Source organism: Osmerus eperlanus, chromosome 22 (assembly GCF_963692335.1).
Source record: "Osmerus eperlanus chromosome 22, fOsmEpe2.1, whole genome shotgun sequence".
In the NCBI taxonomy this organism is placed as follows: domain Eukaryota; kingdom Metazoa; phylum Chordata; class Actinopteri; order Osmeriformes; family Osmeridae; genus Osmerus; species Osmerus eperlanus.
This window is the reverse complement of record NC_085039.1, coordinates 10034183-10051668: the sequence shown is the minus strand read 5'-3', so window position 1 is coordinate 10051668 and position 17486 is coordinate 10034183. Positions and strand designations below refer to the sequence as shown.

The 17486-nt window shown below is 51.3% G+C and overlaps 2 protein-coding genes across 4 annotated transcripts in view; both read right to left on the bottom strand.

Annotated features, from left to right (window-relative positions):
* Positions 1-1717: 1717 nt before the first annotated feature.
* On the bottom strand, positions 1718-9422 carry ccdc40 (coiled-coil domain 40 molecular ruler complex subunit). 2 transcript variants are annotated; one of them, XM_062448175.1, is made up of 17 exons: positions 9233-9422; positions 8969-9068; positions 8545-8693; positions 8309-8392; positions 7852-8071; positions 7433-7713; positions 7201-7322; positions 6632-6875; positions 6249-6431; positions 5858-6103; positions 5201-5414; positions 4464-4633; positions 4149-4240; positions 3523-3643; positions 2770-2958; positions 2190-2348; positions 1718-1997 (listed from the first exon to the last, which is right to left on the bottom strand). In XM_062448175.1, exons 1-17 carry the CDS (start codon positions 9368-9370, stop codon positions 1734-1736), a joined length of 2976 nt encoding a protein of 991 aa, XP_062304159.1. In that variant the 5' UTR covers positions 9371-9422; the 3' UTR covers positions 1718-1733. The 2 variants fall into 2 exon arrangements, with proteins under 2 accessions (XP_062304159.1, XP_062304160.1); XM_062448176.1 differs by having other exon boundaries at positions 8545-8690.
* Positions 9423-9932: 510 nt separating this feature from the next.
* Positions 9933-17486, bottom strand: part of LOC134008801 (testis-expressed protein 2-like) — a 30923-nt gene continuing 23369 nt past the window's right edge. Inside the window, exons 9-13 of one of the 2 annotated variants that reach the window (XM_062448336.1) lie at positions 14942-15068; positions 13739-13846; positions 12884-13093; positions 12452-12572; positions 9933-12244 (exon numbers count right to left, since the gene is read on the bottom strand). In XM_062448336.1, coding sequence (XP_062304320.1) covers positions 12104-12244; positions 12452-12572; positions 12884-13093; positions 13739-13846; positions 14942-15068 — 707 coding nt within the window. In that variant the 3' untranslated portion in view covers positions 9933-12103. Of the gene's footprint in view, positions 12245-12451; positions 12573-12883; positions 13094-13738; positions 13853-14941; positions 15069-17486 lie in introns of both variants that reach the window. The other variant, XM_062448335.1, reaches the window with a different exon arrangement.

The following is a 17486-nucleotide window of genomic DNA, read 5'->3' as shown; positions in this document are numbered from 1 at the left end:
GTAGTTGTGACAGCTCGCAGGGTGGTAATTATGTGTTTAGTAACAGAGGTTTATAGACTATTACCTTATAGAGTTGAGGGCCACAGGAACCTGTTTTGCAGTGGGTAAACAGTTCTAGATTGATAATGTGACATAAACCGACAGTTGGCGCATGCTGTCGTTTCCATGAAAGGTGATGTCATTTGTCAAACCTAGTTTGTTTAGAAGTGGATACATTTTCATCAACCCACGCATAACATTCAAATGACACGTTGCAGTAAATGTCATACACCTAAATATACATCAATCTGTCATTTTGACATAAGAGGAAGTAAAAAAATTTTGCTTTCAAGGAATGAAAGGTGTGAAGTAGTTTGCATTCAGAGGGCGTATTTTACACACACTGACGAGAAACTAAAACAAACATGTTTATGTCAACAAACAAACCGCCATCAGGAATGACTAGAAGGTTTCTGGGACAAACACCCATGTTTGAGCAACTCCAGTTTACGTGCAGTGGAATATGATCTGACTGATTCATACAGTTCTTGACATCACACGTATCTGATCTGCCGAGCCTTGTGTGCTCCCCTCCCTCAGGGACAGACATGCACCCTGGAGAGCACATCCGATGTCAGAGATAACTTCAGTCTATAGCAGCTTACCGTAAGCAATAAGGAAGTGAAATGACATAGGCTTACTAATTATGTCCCAGCTGATTTGAACCAGCAGGGTGGGTCTGGATATGTGAGCGTCTCCAATCTATTCGGTGTTGTGGGAAAACAGCCTGGTGTTGTGGCTGGTTTGCTGAGCGATAGAGTGAGCAACAGCTCCCTGCTCGGTTATCAGAAAGTTAAACATTGCTAGTTTTCCGTTAAGTTTATTCGCATTCTTTTAGGGGGTAAGATTGATGACAAAAAGCCTGTTGTCACTCCAGGAGTTACCCGGAATGTTCTAGATAGATAACTGGATGAGCGCACTTGGACATAAACGAGAAAGCCCGATAGTGAGTGAGTCACTGATTCACAGAGATCATCGGGCAGAGCTGGTTCACACAGGAAACTCAGGGGCCTCAGCACCACTGTCATATCTGGCAGTCTTCACACTCATACTTTACAACCAGGGCGCTCTAGACAAGGACCTCCTCACTCGGACACCGCCCAAGTACGCGACAGGATGTGCATCGCCTCTCCTTGTTTTGCCTCCACCAGCCCGGCCTCCACCCTTCGGTTCCGTCTCAACCATGCAGTGGTTGATGATCACGATCGTGGCTGTTCCCCATCGGAATTTGATCAGAATCATTTACACGACCTCATGTGTTGGTTGTAATAGACACAGCGTTTATTTCACTTTTTCACACAGTCGTGTTCGTTTTATGGTCTGGCTGGACTCGTGAATGTGTATCTTCGACGAAAATATTTGAGGACAACATAGACTAATCTCTCCGCCACTGCCCCCTCCTCCTTCCCCATCTCCTCCCTCTCACTCACCTGTTCATTTCTCTCATGCCCCCCCATCCAGCTCCCCACCCCCCCCTCCCTCCCTCCCTCCCTCCCTCCCTCCCTCCCTCCCTCCCTCCCTCCCTCCCTCCCTCCCTCCCTCCCTCCCTCCCTCCCTATTTCCCCTTCACATCTCCCACTCCTCCTTCCTCTCTCTTTCCCCCCACCGCCTAAAAGTCCCCTTCCCAAACTAAACCCCTTCCATATCCACCCACCCCATCCCTCCGCCATCCCCCCCCCCCCCCCCCCGGCCCCTCATGACTGGCTGCCCGGCTGCGGTGCGGCGTGCAGGCGGGCGGCCAGGGCCAGGGAGAGGCGTCGCAGCGGCCCCTGGTGTTGGGGGAACTCCTGGGTGGCGCGCTGCAGGATGGAGGCCACGGCGTGGAGCCTCTCCTCCTGCTGCTGCAGGCCCTGCTCCAGGGCCTCCGGGCCCCCCGCGGAGAGGACGCTGTAGCGGCCCGCACGCACCGCCTCCAGCTGCTTGGCCCGGCCCTGCAGGGACACGAGGCGGGCCAGGTTCTGGACGGGAGGGACGGGACGGGGGGGTTTATATTACAGATAGAAAGCTAGCTCGATCGATGAATGGCTGGATTCGACAGATAGATGAATACATAGAGAGATGAATGAGTTAGACTGACGGAAAGACAGATGGATTGACACACATGCTGTGTATTCCTCCAGTGTATGTGCGTGTGTGTGTGTGTGTCCTACCCTCTCCTTGGTGTCCTGCAGACTGTGGAGGTCGGAGGTCAGGACGGTGCTGGCCCCGTGCTGCTCTCCCAGGCGTAGCTGCTTCTCCCTCAGGCTGCTGCTCAGCACAGCCTGGCTCTCCTGGAGGTCCCGGATCACCCCGTCACACTGCTCCGCTTGCTGGGGTCACACACACACACACACACACACACACACACACACACAGACACACAGACACACACACAGGCACACACAGGCACTTGTAAGCGCACATACAAATGCCCTCCCACACATAGACAAATATGAACAGATACTCATCCACATGCGGGTAGAGAAACACATAGCTACACACACACGCACACACACACACACACACACACACACACACACACACACACACACACACACACACACACACACACACACACACAGACACAGACACAGACACACACACACACACACAGACACAGACACACAGGCACTTGTAAGCGCACTGGAAATTCCCTCCCACGCATAGGCAAATATGAGCAGACACTTCTCCACATGCGGGTAGGGAAACACACACCCACACCCACACCCACACACACACACACAGCCCTGCCTTCTGCGTGTCCAGGATCTTCCTGCGCAGGCTCTGCAGCATGCCGTGGAGGTCCGAGTGCGTGGGCTGCTTGCGGTCGCTGCGAGCCTGGCCCTCGCTCCTCATCACGATGCTCTCCCTCCTCGCCACCACCGCCTCCATGTCCCTCAGCAGGCGCTCCTGCTGCTTCCCCAGCTGCCCGTAGCGCACCTGGACACACACACACACGGGTAGGCCACACACACATACGTAAGCCACACACACATACGTAAGCCACACACACATACGTAAGCCACACGCACATACGTAAGCCACACACACGTAGGCCACACAGACACACACACACACATACAAATGTGCAGCAGACATACGCATACGTGCATAGGCCACACACACACACACACACGTGAGGATGAAGGAAGCTGTGTGTGTGTAGTGGGGCGTCTGTGGTGCAGCGCACTGTCTCTCTCTCTCTTTCTCTCTCTCTCTCTCTCTCTCTCTCTCTCTCTCTCTCTCTCTCTCTCTCTCTCTCTCTCTCTCTCTCTCTCTCTTTCTCTCTGTCTCTCTCTCAGTTCAGTTCATCTCTCTCTCTCTCTCTCTCTCTCTCTCTCTCTCTCTCTCTCTCTCTCTCTCTCTCTCTCTCTCTCTCTCTCTCAGTTCAGTTCAGTTCAGTTCATCTCTCTCTCTCTCTCTGTCTCTCTCTCTCTCAGTTCAGTTCAGTTCATCTCTCTCTCTCTCTCTCTCTCTCTCTCTCTCTGTCTCTCTCGCTGGTACCTGCATGCGGTGGATCTCAGTCCTCATGGTGCGGATGTCTCCCTGGCCCACCTCGGAGTCCACCGCCGACAGGGTCTCTCTCGCCAGCTGGGTCTTCTTTTCCCACAGCATGATCTGGCGCCTGGCACACACACGGGTCACACACACACACACGGGTCACACACACACACGGGTCACACACACACACACGGGTCACACACACACGGGTCACACACACACACACGGGTCACACACACACACGGGTCACACACACACACACACACGGGTCACACACACACGGGTCACACACACACGGGTCACACACACACACACACACACACGGGTCACACACACACACACACGGGTCACACACACACACACGGGTCACACACACACACACACGGGTCACACACACACACACGGGTCACACACACACACGGGTCAGAAACACAGAGGGAAGAGGAACAGAGGAGAGGGAGGGAGAGGTAGTAGGGGGAGAGAGAGACAGAGGGAGGGATGGAGAGAGGGAGATGGAGGGAGAGAAGGAGGGAGATGCAGAGAGAACGAGAGGGAGAGAAGGGGAGGGCGAGAGAGAGGGAGACGGAAAGAGAGAGAGAGGGGAAGAGAGAGACAAAGGGACGACTCACTCGGCCTCTATCAGACTGTTGAGGAGTCTCTCCTTCTCCTCCTTGATCTTCTCCAGTCTCATCTGCGTGTCGACAGACTCCCTCTCTGCCTCCTGCGCACACACACACACACACACACACACACACACACACACACACACCCAAACACACAGTTAGCAATTCTGGGAACAATGAATTCTCCTCGCTTAGCATGTGGACACACACAACTCACCCCCATACACACACACACCCACCCACCCACATACACACTCTCTGGCCACTCTCCCCCCTCATTCCCATACATAAACACACACAAACACCACCCGGCTGGCCCACCTTGAGCCTGTGCAGGAAGCCTGTCTCCATGAGGACGTTGCCCTGCTCCAGGGCCTGGAGGAGCTGGCTGTTGTGGCTCAGCAGGGTGTTCAGCTTCAGCATGTCGGCTTCCAGCATCTTCATGTGTCTCTCCAGCTCCACCTGCTCCCTGCGCTCCTGCTCGATGTCACCTGGGAGAGGCACGCACACGCACGCACACGCGCACGCGCGCACACACAGGGGGCGTTAGTCAGAAGTGTGTACACACCAGCCCTTCCTCCCTCACCAGCGCCATTTATTTTTGAGTCATTTATCTGTGGGTAGGACATCATCCCCAGGCTTCATGAATTTGCACTCCATGCTCTCGCCGACAACACTAATGTGACGTATGGATCTCTATCACACTGTGTCGCCAGGACCCGCCCTGCTCTGCTTCTGATAGGCTTGTAACGTTAGTTAAAGCTGCGTTCCTCTCATATGATTGGTAGGGGAAATCAATTGACTCGAAAATATTAAACCTCATGCAAGTTCCCCCCCCAAAAAAATCTTCTCATGGCCGCACGGCGGGCATCCGGCACGGTGCCGGAATACTTTAAGCCTTGTGTTTTAATGGTTATGTGTGTGTGTGTGTGTATGAGAGTGCACGGTGCGTTCATATACGCGCGCATGCAAGTGGGCGGCGTCTCCACGCGTGTGGCGCGTTCGCGCACGTGTGTTCCCGCCCGCGTGTGGGGAAGAAGGGGGGGCCGTCTCCTCACCCTCGGTGCGGACCTTCCTCTGCAGCAGGATGGTGAGCTGTGTCTGCAGGTGGCGCAGGGCGGCGCTCTGGGTCTGTCTCTCCTGGGCCAGGCTCACCAGCTCCCCCTGCTGCCACAGCCAGAACTGCTGCTGCTCCTTGATCTCCGCCCACACCTCCTCCAGCTCCCTGCTCAGCGTGCTGGCGCGGATCTCCAGGGGGCCCATGTCCTCGTGCTGGTGAGAAGGGGAGGGGTGGGTGTGAGGGGTTAGAGGGAGGGTGTGTAGGGTTGGAGGGAGGGTGTGTAGGGTTAGAAGGAGGGTGTGTAGGGTTAGAGGGTGGGTGTGAGGGGTTAGAGGGAGGGTGTGTAGGGTTAGAAGGAGGGTGTGTAGGGTTAGAGGGAGGGTGTGTAGGGTTAGAGGGAGGGTGTGTAGGGTTAGAGGGAGGGTGTGTAGGGTTAGAGGGAGGGTGTGTAGGGTTAGAGGGAGGGTGTGTAGGGTTAGAGGGAGGGTGTGTAGGGTTAGAGGGAGGGTGTGTAGGGTTAGAGAGAGGGTGTGTAGGTATCACCTCTGTTATGGAACCGTGTTCATGATGTAAATCCATATCGAGTGATTCATCTTTTCTCAAATGTTCTAATTCTCTCTCTCGCTCACTCTCTCCATGTCTCTCTCTCTCTCACCCCGGTGCTGGCCACGATCTGCTCGATCTTCCGGTTGTAGACGTTGATGGCGGCCTGCTTGCGCTCGATGACGTTGACGAGCTTGGCGATGGTGGCCTCGCTGGCCGACAGCAGGCCGTTGCGGCGCTCCAGCTCCTCCTCCAGGGCGGCCTGGGCGCGGGCCACGCCCTCGAGACGCAGGCTCACCTCGCTGACCTCCAGCGTCACCCCCGCCACCTCGTTCTCCAGACGAGACATCTGGGCCTCCTGGTTAGGACGAGTGTGTGTTAGGCTAACACGGTGAACGGTCACTCACGATGACTCCACAGGCAAATGCTCCGATTGAAACATCACAGTCGACTCGGTCGCCCCCGGGTTAAACTCGCCCGGGGGACGTGTCTCGAGCACTCACGCTGTCCCTCTTGTGGGCGGCCATCTTGTCGGTCAGGCGTCGGGAGTACTTGGCCGCGTTGTCGTGGGTGAGCTGCTCCTGCATTTTGGCCACGATCCGGTTCTCCAGATGCACCCGTGCCGCGCAGTCGTCCTCCATCTGGTTCCTGAGGGACGTCAGCTCCGCCTCACACCCGCGGCGCTCCTGAGAGAGGGAGACCATAACAGAGGCGCAAGAAATTAGACCCAGGCAGGGAAAATGGAGAGAGCGAGACCCATAAAGCCATCGCGACTACGACGTACAACAACATCCCATAACGGGCCGTTTAACTATAAGAAAAACGGCAAGCAACTGTCGGCGAAAGTGCGTGTGAACGGGGGGGCGTCGGGGCAGGGGAACCGTACGCCGGTGAGGCGGGCCAGCGTTTTCTCCGTCTCCTGGAGGGTCCTCGTGTAGATGCTGTACTGCGCCTGCAGCGCCTCCTGCTGGGCCTGGCTCTGGCTGCTCAGCTTGCGGGAGGTGGCGCCGTCCAGTTGGGCCCGGTGGAGGAGCGACATCAGCAGCTCGTTGCGCTCCTCCTCGCCGGTGATGGACTTCTTGAAGCCCTCGATCTCCGTGTCCAGGGATATCACCTGGTGACTTGCGTGGCTGAGGGGAGGGGTGGATGGAGGGAGGTAGGTAGGGAGAAAAGGAAAGGGAGTAGTTGTTAGCGATCTGTAGCGTGTTTAACTTGCTTGGCCGGTCTATGCTTTGCTTTGCTATGCAATGCTATGAGAGGTTGGCCTATGCTAAGCTGGTTTTAGCTTGGCTTGTCTGGTCTATGCTTGGCTCGGGCATGTCTACGCTATGCTATGCTAGGCTAGACTGTTCTATGCTAGGCTAAGCTAGGCTAGGCTGTTTTATGCTAGGCTACACTAGGCTACGCTAGGCTACGCTAGGCTACCCTAGGCTATGCTAGCGTGTGAGTCCTGACCTGAGGGCCTCCTGCATGGCAGTGAAGGCCTCATCTCGTCTCCGCATGCCCACCAGGCTGCTGTTCCACTGCTGCAGCAGGTGCTTCCTCTCCATTGCAAGACTGTCCATCTCCATCTGGGCCTGGAGACACACAAACACTCACACGTCGTATCACACACGACGGCACCGTAAACCAACCGAACGAGGAGCTGCCAAACAGGCGTCTGACGGTCAAAGTGTTGTTCAGTTACCTCAGCCAGAGCCTCCTTAGCCGCCTTTGTCTCGCCAGACTGGGCGAGGGTCTGGACCTCGTACATGGATATCTGCTCTGTCAGCCTCTCCATGTGCTTGGTGAGGCGTTCCACGTACAGGTCCTGCTTGTACTTCTGGTCCTCCGCCTGGGTCTTCTCGGCGTCGGCCTTGCGCGAGGCGTTCTTCATGGCGGCGATGTCCGAGCGCAGGTCGGAGTTGACCTCGCGCGTGTAAAACAGGCGCAGGGCCAGGCTCTCCACCTCCGCCTGCAGCTGGGACACTGAGGGCGTGCGAGCACACGCATAAGCACAGGAATCACCCGTAACAACACCCTGTATTAAACAGCGAGGTGAACGCGGTCGATGACCTCATCCGAATGCGACCGTCGGTGAGGTGTCGGTGTGGGGGGCTCTCTCACCGTGGGTTCTCTGCTTGCCGACCTGGCACACCGTGCCGCTGTACTGGCCCCTCACCCCGTCCAGCTGCTCCTGGGCCTGCCTCCGCTGGGTCACCGCATGGGTGTTGGTGTTGTGGCGGCCCTCCAGACAGGCCTGGAGCCGGGCTAACTCCTGCTGAACACCGTACAGATCCACGCCCAGCTCCTCTCTGCGGCCGGCCTCCACCTTCTCCAACGCTGCCTGTGTTTTTGTGTGTGTCGTGGGGGGGTTGTGGGGGTACAGACGCCAGCAGTTGTTGTGACTGGAATTCTCCGCTTACTGTAGTCTTACTGCATTTCAATTTGGCAGTGGCAATTGCCTTTTATGTCTTATCGTCATGGAATGTGTTAATGGCGCCCTCTGCTGGTGATAGGGGAAACAGGGAACGCAGAAGAGAGGGGCTACATGCAAGTCTCACGCAGCAGCAGGAAGACATACCTTCTCCCTTAGCTCCATGTTGAGTCTCTCCAGCTGCTTGTTGAGGTGGGTCTTCAGAGCATTCTGGAACCTTTTCATCAGGGGCTGGATGGAGATACGCGTGATTAACATCAGACATACACAGAGTAAATTCTATGGTGACAGGTGCCTGAATATATACCCACATAGCAAATGTAATGAAAACAAAATAAGATAAATATATCCATAAATAAATGCTATGTATAGGGAGTGCTGACATGTTCTGGGTCCAGGACGATCAGCTCTTCATCTTCCTCCTCTTCCTCCTCCTCCCCGCGTGTCAGCTCTTCCTCACTGTCAGGAACGAGGAGGTGCAGTGAAGGGTTAGGAGGAATCGGCGTGCTCCCATGGTCTCCCATGGTCTCTACTGGGAAGAAAAAAGAATACAACATCATAAATTCTTATTAAAAAAAAAATAAAAAAAATAGCTCAAGAAAGGACATGGAATTTTCTGCAGGATTCTGTAAATTCCTTGGGACTAAAACAGTGAATTTAATTGATTAGATCACGTGATTAAAAACAAATCCTGTACTTAATATCTTAGTATAAAATGTATGCTTTGGTTATTTCAAAACTGCAGCTTTGTTTTGGCTGTCCAATTATAGTCTCTGGGTTAGCCACAGCAAGGCAGCTGGTACCAACCTGGGGTATTGGGTGCTATGAAGGCTGCCTCAGTGCCACTTTCTCCTGAGTTGGAGTGGGAGTCAGGCCGGTCTCTGTCTGACGGTTCATCGGGCCTACCCTGGCAGAGAGAAGAAACCGTCCACTAACACACAAACCTTCACCTCAATGGAAGCATATGACAGTGTGTGTTCGGACCTTTTTGTGCCACATATATGATACAAAGTGATACATCATTCAGTGTTTTATTCCAGTTGCACCTACGTTAGAAGTCCTCAATTTTACCTCTTGAACGGGCGGCACAGTGACCCCTGAATCGTCCCCTGCCACTGCAGGTTCACCTGGAGCCTCATTGTCCTTCTCCTGTGTTGGGGCTTCCTTCCTCTCCTCCTGCCCTGCGCCCTCGTTTTCTCCACTCTCCATTACTGTAGTAAGGGACCCATGTGGATTTGTTTGACTTTATCTTTGGTTTTATATTTTAACCTAAAACAACAAAAGCTATTTTATTCCGGTTCAAAATATGTTAACAAATCGTTAATTTACAGTGGCACAGATGCACTAGGCTAGAGCTAGTTGTAATAGGAAACGATAGTCTAGCTGTGAGGCACTTCTTTTTTGTGTGTGTGGCTCGTTAACAGAGCTAGCACCAGCTACTATTGCTTGCCAGTAAACATTTTCCCACTGTCAATTAACAACGGCAAACAAAGCAATGCACTTATTCTAGAAGTATACACCAAGATTATAACGGCAGACTATTAGGAGTGGTACCGGGTTCTACGCTAACGGAACGTTCTTCAAAAAATGTGTATGCTGCGGAACAGCTGCACTCACCTCTGTTTGGCAACCATACGTAGGTTGCTAGGAAACCACAAACTTCCGAGTAGGGAAAGGGGGCGGATACGATCTCTCACTGATATTAACCGATATGCAAATTGAAAAGAAATGTAGGCTATGACTTCAGTTCAGCCTACAGTCTCAGACAAAATGAGTTCATACAAAAATCTTTATTTCAAGAACAAATAACTACGATGCAAGCCAGATTTTTCCTCTATTTGTAAGACAATGTAATTGCAATTCCAAATACAAAATCAATAACAGAAAAGACAAATTAGGCCTGCAAAGTAAAAAAGCATTCCTTCAGAACCTGTTCCATCTGCTCTTCACTACCCTTACCAATGGGGGCTTCATTTGGTCTGGAAAATCTAAATAGTTCAACAATACTCAAAATCACGTATACAAAGTCATATTTCATTTATATATCTTTATATGATTCTGTTCTTCATTTCAGAGAAGCTGACAAAACACAGGACATTCTTATTCAAACCCAACATTACCAACCAAAAAAAGAAACATTCAACCTAAAAATCAAGAGGGAAAACTAAAATAAGAAATTCAATGGCCTTTAAAAATACTCTAGTGTATGAAAAGAAAAATCGATGGCAACATATTCAGAATTCCTGTAAACAAACCCAATGCTGACATTGTACATCTCTAAATGTCATCATGAGACACGTATACTACACAGAATGGAATACAGAGTGATTCAGAGACTGGATAGTGTGTTCTAATGTTGGGTGAAGGTTATTGTGGAAGACTATACTCTAGGCAAGGGAACAAGCCAGCCTTTTTGACCAAGCTGTTGTTTTGGCAATGGACAACCTATTACGTATTCATTAACATTTTTGCTAGAATATAGCGCTAGTTGTAAAGGTCAAATCATTGGCAACTGAAGTATTGAAAATGGCCAATGTAAAAATCCCAACGTAAAGTATAAATCTTAAATGGCACATTTTAATGGCACATGCATGATAATGTAGGCTAATGTGTCTTCTTGTTCTAGATATGTTCTATATGTTAGTGAGCACATCCTGAAACTACAACTGCGACATCACATTCGTGAACACGTCTCTACATTTTAATTGTGTTCACTAGCAAAAGAAAACATAAAACGCCAAAAAAAAGAAACTGTCTCTGTTTTTGTTGTGCAATTTTCTGCCTCCCCCCAATCGATATCCACGTGATTGGTTAGGAATCGTTTTCATACAAAAACAACAAAACGGACAAAGTCATATCCACACATACATTCATTAGAGTTAGGCCACTTACAGGATATATACATCTTTTCAGACATACAGCTTATTTATATCTTTATAATAATAATATTTCCATCATTGCACTCCTTGCGTCCATTAATTACTATTCTGCACGGAACTCATGTAGGCATCAGTGAATTGAAGACACTTGCTGCCTCATTTACAAAACCCAACCTTGTTGATGCCCAAGTATGAAGGGGGATGGGTTTAGTAGGGTTGGTTCCATATATGGTCATGGGCACTGTGGACATTTGCATATTACATCAGTTGGTAGCCAGTCAGAACGTTGATGGGAGTGGTTACGACAGAGCACAAGCTGTTGTAGTGAAGTGCACATGGTCACAGGGAGTTAGCTTAATGGCATGGAGCATTGTGCGTGTCTAGGTTCACATGGCCAAGTCTACATCATGTGCCACTCCGAATAAACAGCTAGGCTCCAGAAACTGTCTTGCCAACGTAAAAACTCTCTCTTGGATAACAAAAACATACATTCACAACACATGCACACACAGGAACAGCTTTGTGGCGGAAACATCATGACTTCATTGTAAGACTAAGAAAGTGATCTCCGTTTCATAACTGTATGCTCAGCCGTGGCATGTTCAAGACGTCACCTCACTTCTCCTACATCCTCTCCTCAAACACACTTGTGTGCAGAACTCTGTTGTCTTCATAAGGTGACCGGTGAATGCTTAACAACGTGTTCATAGGACGTCATGTGCCCTATGTACCCCCCCCCCCCCCCCCCCCCTTCAACTACTGACTAACCCGTCTATCCTTCAACGGTGAATCTTCTTTCGCCATTTCCCCCCCTTCCAATCATAAAAGGACGTGAGCAGCGATATATATATTTTTCGTGTGTTTCCTTCGTTGTATGGAGACCTCCATCTTGTTCCTTTGTAGAGTCTGTGAATGGTCACAGGTCACACAGCCCCCTAGTGTTCAGATGTGGTATCTTTGTCTGTGTCTATCCAGCACTGAGGGGCTTGGCTTAGAGACACGATGGAGACCCCGGTTTGGCCCCATTTTAATTTCATGGGCACCGAGCAATACTGTGTAAACGTCACGGGTCTCCACTGGCGCCCCCTGCTGGTTCGGAGGGCTCCGGGTCTGGTGCCAGAGGGCCACTGGCAGAGCGGGCATCCATGGCAGAGTGCATGATGGTCAGCCACACGTCGTCCATGTTTGGCATTACAAAGATTTTCTAGAGAAAGTGTGAATAAAAAGGTTGGATTTGGAATTTCAAGTGGATTTGGCTTATGTCTGTACTCATGCAGGGTTTTGGATTTCTATGTCATTATAGAATGAATTGACTAACTCACTGCATTTTAACACCAGGATCAGATGAATAAATAGAGTTGTAGAACTAACAAATTCAAAAAATAATTTTGAAGGTCAGTGTCAGTTTTACCTGGAATTCCTGGTCCAGTTTCTTCTCGATCCAGTCGGTGACGTGGGCCAGGGTGACTACTCTCTCCCCCAGTTTGGGCCGAGCCTTCAGCTCCAGGTGGGGGGGACTCCTGAAGCCATACCTGGCAACCCAGAAGATAACCACAGTCAGAAATGTTCTGGTCAGCCAACATAGTACAGTGAGATGCACATACATGGGTGTATCTAAGGCAATGGCTATTGACCAGTAGATGGCAGAATTGTATAGAAGGACAGGATCCATTTGTGCACGCAACACAAAGAGGAACATTTTAATGGGAACAGACCACATCCTATCCCTGTATTAGAGGACATACAATATCTAGAACGTACAATATCTCATCACTGGCTTACGGGATATTTGTGGAACGTCCCATAGTCTATCACTGAGTTAGGGGTCGAGGGTGGGACGTACCATATCCTGTCAGTGGGGGGCGGGGGGATGTTGACGGCCAGCGTCCCCCGGAGCTCCTGGACCTCCACGGTGAGCAGCAGGGGCGTGTTGGACACTTCCTCCATCTTCTTCTTGATGAACTCCGTCTCCGTAGCCTTCTGGAAATACTTGGACTTGGCAATCTTGTCCACGAAACGCATGATCTTGCTAGGCTTGTGGCCCCCCAGGTATCTGCGGAAGAGGGAAAGGAGGGTTTTGCCGAGGTCTAGCATTCGCAGAACGACAATCTACCCCCACTAGCGCGCTGATGCGTGACATGATCATATCGACAGTTTAAGTTTGAATTGCATGGCTCCGTCAAAACAGAACATGCACGTGCTCAATAAAACTTTTCAAAGCCCCCTCGTTACACAATTACATACGCGTTCCACGCATGTCTGTAGGCCAACTGCCACGCCAAACAACGCAGGCCTTATTCAAAACACAGGGGAGCGCTGCGTAACTGATGTCACGGGGGCAGGAAGTGGCCAGGAGGAAGCTGTCACGGGGGCAGGAAGTGGCCAGCAGGAAGCTGTCACGGGGGCAGGAAGTGGCCAGGAGGAAGCTGTCACGGGGGCAGGAAGTGGCCAGCAGGAAGCTGTCACGGGGGCAGGAAGTGGCCAGCAGGAAGCTGTCACGGGGGCAGGAAGTGGCCAGGAGGAAGCTGTCACGGGGGCAGGAAGTGGCCAGGAGGAAGCTGTCACGGGGGCAGGAAGTGGCCAGCAGGAAGCTGTCACGGGGGCAGGAAGTGGCCAGGAGGAAGCTGTCACGGGGGCAGGAAGTGGCCAGGAGGAAGCTGCTGGTGGGAGCAGAGCGGCGAGGTAAACCGAGTCTCACCCTTCGGCTCCGAGGGCGTCGGACGTGACCTCCGAGCCGTCCTCCTCGTCTGACGACCCCGCGCTGGACGACTCCTCGTCGCTGTCGGCCAGGCAGTAGGTCCGCGGTCTGTACCTGCGACACACACACATTTAGTCATTTAGCAGACGCCCTTATCCAGAGCGATACACACACACATACACTTCAGTAGACATCTACACCTCATTGAAGACTGTTGCTAGCCGACGTGTGGTGGGGACTAACACAGAGCCAGGCTAACGGGGTTGAAACGAGGACGTGCCTAGCACTAGTGTCCTCCTCACACCCCCAGCGTGTTACGAGAGAATAGATTTTTCAGCCGGCTTGAGATTGGTCACCGACCTACAAAGTTTCACCGAGTTCATATGAGGCTACACACACACACACACTTCACTGGCGCACACACACGCACTCGGAACAGCATTGCGTGGACCCATTCGAGATCCGACGCCTGCGCAAGGTTGCAGGAGGACGCACGCAGTACAATCGCACACATACCGTCACACCCACAAGACAGATTGCGTACGCATGCACAAACACGGTCATAGACACAAACAAATCTCCCATTAACAACGGCAACATGCTAGTTAGGTGACATGGAAGCCTCAGCTGACGACAGGGAATTAAAACCACTCGAAGATGAAAATGCCGGAAGATGGAAATGAACGGACAGAACTCACAAACGGCTGGAAAGACAGACAGCACTCACCAAGTAGAGAGAGACATCCGGAAAGCATCCAGGTGTGGGTTGCACCCAGGTACAGACAGGCAGATAGAAAGGGGAAGGGGCAGGATACAGGAAGAAAGGATAGAGTAGAGTGCAGAGGAGAGGAGTTGATTGCTTGCTTGGGTAACCCTTGACCTTAAGAAAACACTCAGTAGCTCATTAGTCTGGCTTCTCCGAGGGGAAACAAAAGATCTCTGAAGAAGAAAGAAGAAGAAAAAACAAAGAAGAAGAGTGATCCTGATTTTGACCTTCAAGGAACCCTGTTGAATTTACTGCTTTATTGAAAATGGAGCCTTTAAATTAATATAAAAAATCCAAGAAAAAGTTATACCAAATGTGCCATTTAAAACTGTCAAAAAATATTTACAAAAAGTAATTCTAGCTTAGCTCGCTGCGTTTTGTTGCTATGAGGTGGTGGTCCTGTCTGGAGTGTCATGTTGTGTTTCCTGAGAGCCTACCCATCCTTGCCCAGCTCTCCGACACGCAGTCCCTCTCCCTCCTTGCCCAGCCTGATCAGGTTCATCTTGGTCTCCAGGGTCATGAGAAAGGAGCCGCTGTAGGAGATCTCCAGGTCGAACCACAGACCTGGCGGACACAGACACATGGGCGGAGCGGGTTAGTGTGTGTGTGTTTACCCCTGAAGGTTGTGGTTTGGGAGTGTAAGTTGGTATGTAATGTGTGTGTGTGTTTTTGTGTATGCGTATTTAAACACTCCAATTTCAAATTTTTCAAATACTTTTCTTTCTTTTAACATATAGGTATACTTAAGTTATTTCGGCTCACTTTTATCTCCAGTGCATGGTCTAATTAGTTAGTGGAACTTTGAAATGTGAGCAAAGAACTTTGCCAGTCTTGCAGAGGCCAAGAGTTGAATGTCTGTGACCACAGGGTCTCCAGGCTCCAGGATAAGGAGTCTGGTCCTTCCATCTGTCCTTCACCATCCCTCTTCCCTCGCGCTCTTGCCCTTTTGCCCCCTGCTCATCTCCACCCCCCCCCCCCCCCCCCACCCCCAAAGCTTTTTAGATGAGGGGGGTTCCCCTCGCCTTTTCTCTCTCTACCCCTATCAAATTTGACACCGGCAGAGATAAGTAACACGGGAAGACAGGAGAGCGGGAAAGGGAGAGAGAGGGAGAGATCACAGGGCCCTTTGAACAGAGGGGAAACAGTTGGACACCGTGCGATACTCCTCCTAGCCCTCGTTTGATGTCAGCGGGGGGGCGTTTCGCTGCATAAACATGGTCGCCCCCCCCCCCCCCCACACCCCTCCCCCGCACCACACTTCACCCAAAAAACCCTCTCCCTGCTAATCTGGGTTACACAAATCCTACCAAGGCTCGCGTCCAGAAGCTCACCCATCCCCTTCCACCCTGGGGCAGGCCCCTCAGTCTGCTGACACCGGACTTTCACACTCCCACACACACACAGACACACAGGTTTACCTGCAAACATACACATACTGTACTTTTAGAAACAAACACACACACTTCAGATACACACAGACTACAAAGAAATGGTGTCGTCTCTGTTCGGGGGGGGGGAATGACAGTTGCGGCCACTGGGGGGCACTCCTGAGTTGACGGAGAAGGAGAGGGAAAGGGAAGAACAGGGACAGAGAGAGTCCTCACCAGACACTGAATCAATAGACGAAGACGATGCACACAAACATGCATGCGCCTACACACACTCACAGATGCTTGTCGCCGTGCCACTCTGAACGACACTGTAACATACTCAAACATGTCACTGCTGTAACAATGAGCGTCTGTGTGGCTGTATTCATTAAGTCAGTTGGCTAAGTGAATTACATAGTTCCCTTTTATAACCTAGAAGTCCTTACCATGGTCTTATCCAAGGACACTTGTGTACAGACACCTCTGCATGTGTTCCATGGACAAAGGCCTTTATATCACAATGCGCCATAGATGTTAGACACGTACTTTCAGGGGTAATTAGTTTTCTTGCTTAGGTCCTGTGACGAATTGATTGAAATGACTTAAAAGTTGTCTAATGTGGCAGGAGGAATAAGTTTATAACAGGGACAAAGCTACCTAACAGTCAAGACACTGACCATATGAATGACCCGAAGACAACTTTCTCAAAAAATATGCACCAAATATACATTTTCTCAAAATAAAGGCATTAAAGCGACCGGGAGTCGGTGTGTGGAAAAGCAACCACCGATAATTGTAACACATGACAAGAAGGGAGATGCACTCTGGGAAAATGAGTCTCCACAGGTGTCAAAGACACATACTGATAAAGGTGGAGGATGGGGTCTCTGACATCAGCTGGTCTCTCTCCTCTCACCCCTTTTCCCCATCCCTGTTACTCTCTCCTCTCACCATTCCTCCCTACCCCCTCCCCATTCCTGAGCGACACTGCAACCCTGCCCGCTAATAGCATGCCAGTCTGGTGTGAGAGAGAGAGGAAAAGACAGCGAGAGGGAGAGAAAGAGGAAGAGAGAGAGGGGAAGAGAGGAAGAGAGAGGGAGAGAGAGAGGGGGAGAGGAAGAGAGGGAGAGAGACAGGGAGAGAGAGGGGGAGAGGAAGAGAGAGAGGGAGAGAGACAGGGAGAGAGAGCAAGAGAAAGAGTATGATGAGGCAGAAAGACAGTGCCAGCGCAAAAAAAGTGAAAGGAAAAATGAGAAACAGACAAACAAAGACACATGATAGCAAAATCAATTGGAAGAAGAAAGAGCGTGCGAGAGAGTAAGGGAGAGAGTAAGAGAGAGAGAATAAGAGAGAGAGAGTGAGTGAGAGTGAGAGGGGCAGAAAAAAATACAGAACACAGAAATGGAATGAGGCATAGGCATAATAGAAAGGGCCAGAGAGGTCAGGAGAGTGGGAGAAAAGAGAGAGACGACTCGAGCCAAGCCCAGTGGCCCTTCATGGCCGTCTGCTGGCCCAAGGGGCCCATGGTGATGATAAGCCTGGGTCCTGCAGTGCTAGGGTTCAGGGAGGCCAGCGCTGGACGCCTAGCAAGGGGGGGGGGAGGAAGCCCCAG

Bases quoted from the DNA above. Each gene is read 5' to 3' on its own strand.
- ccdc40 (XM_062448175.1), bottom strand. From the start codon at position 9,370: ATGGAGAGTGGAGAAAACGAGGGCGCAGGGCAGGAGGAGAGGAAGGAA. The intron at 6,876-7,200 runs GTCAGGACTCAC...CCCTCCCCTCAG, and splicing joins GCCATGCAGGAGGCCCTCAG to CCACGCAAGTCACCAGGTGA. The intron at 3,644-4,148 runs GTGAGTCGTCCC...TGTGTGTGCCAG, and splicing joins AACAGTCTGATAGAGGCCGA to GCGCCAGATCATGCTGTGGG.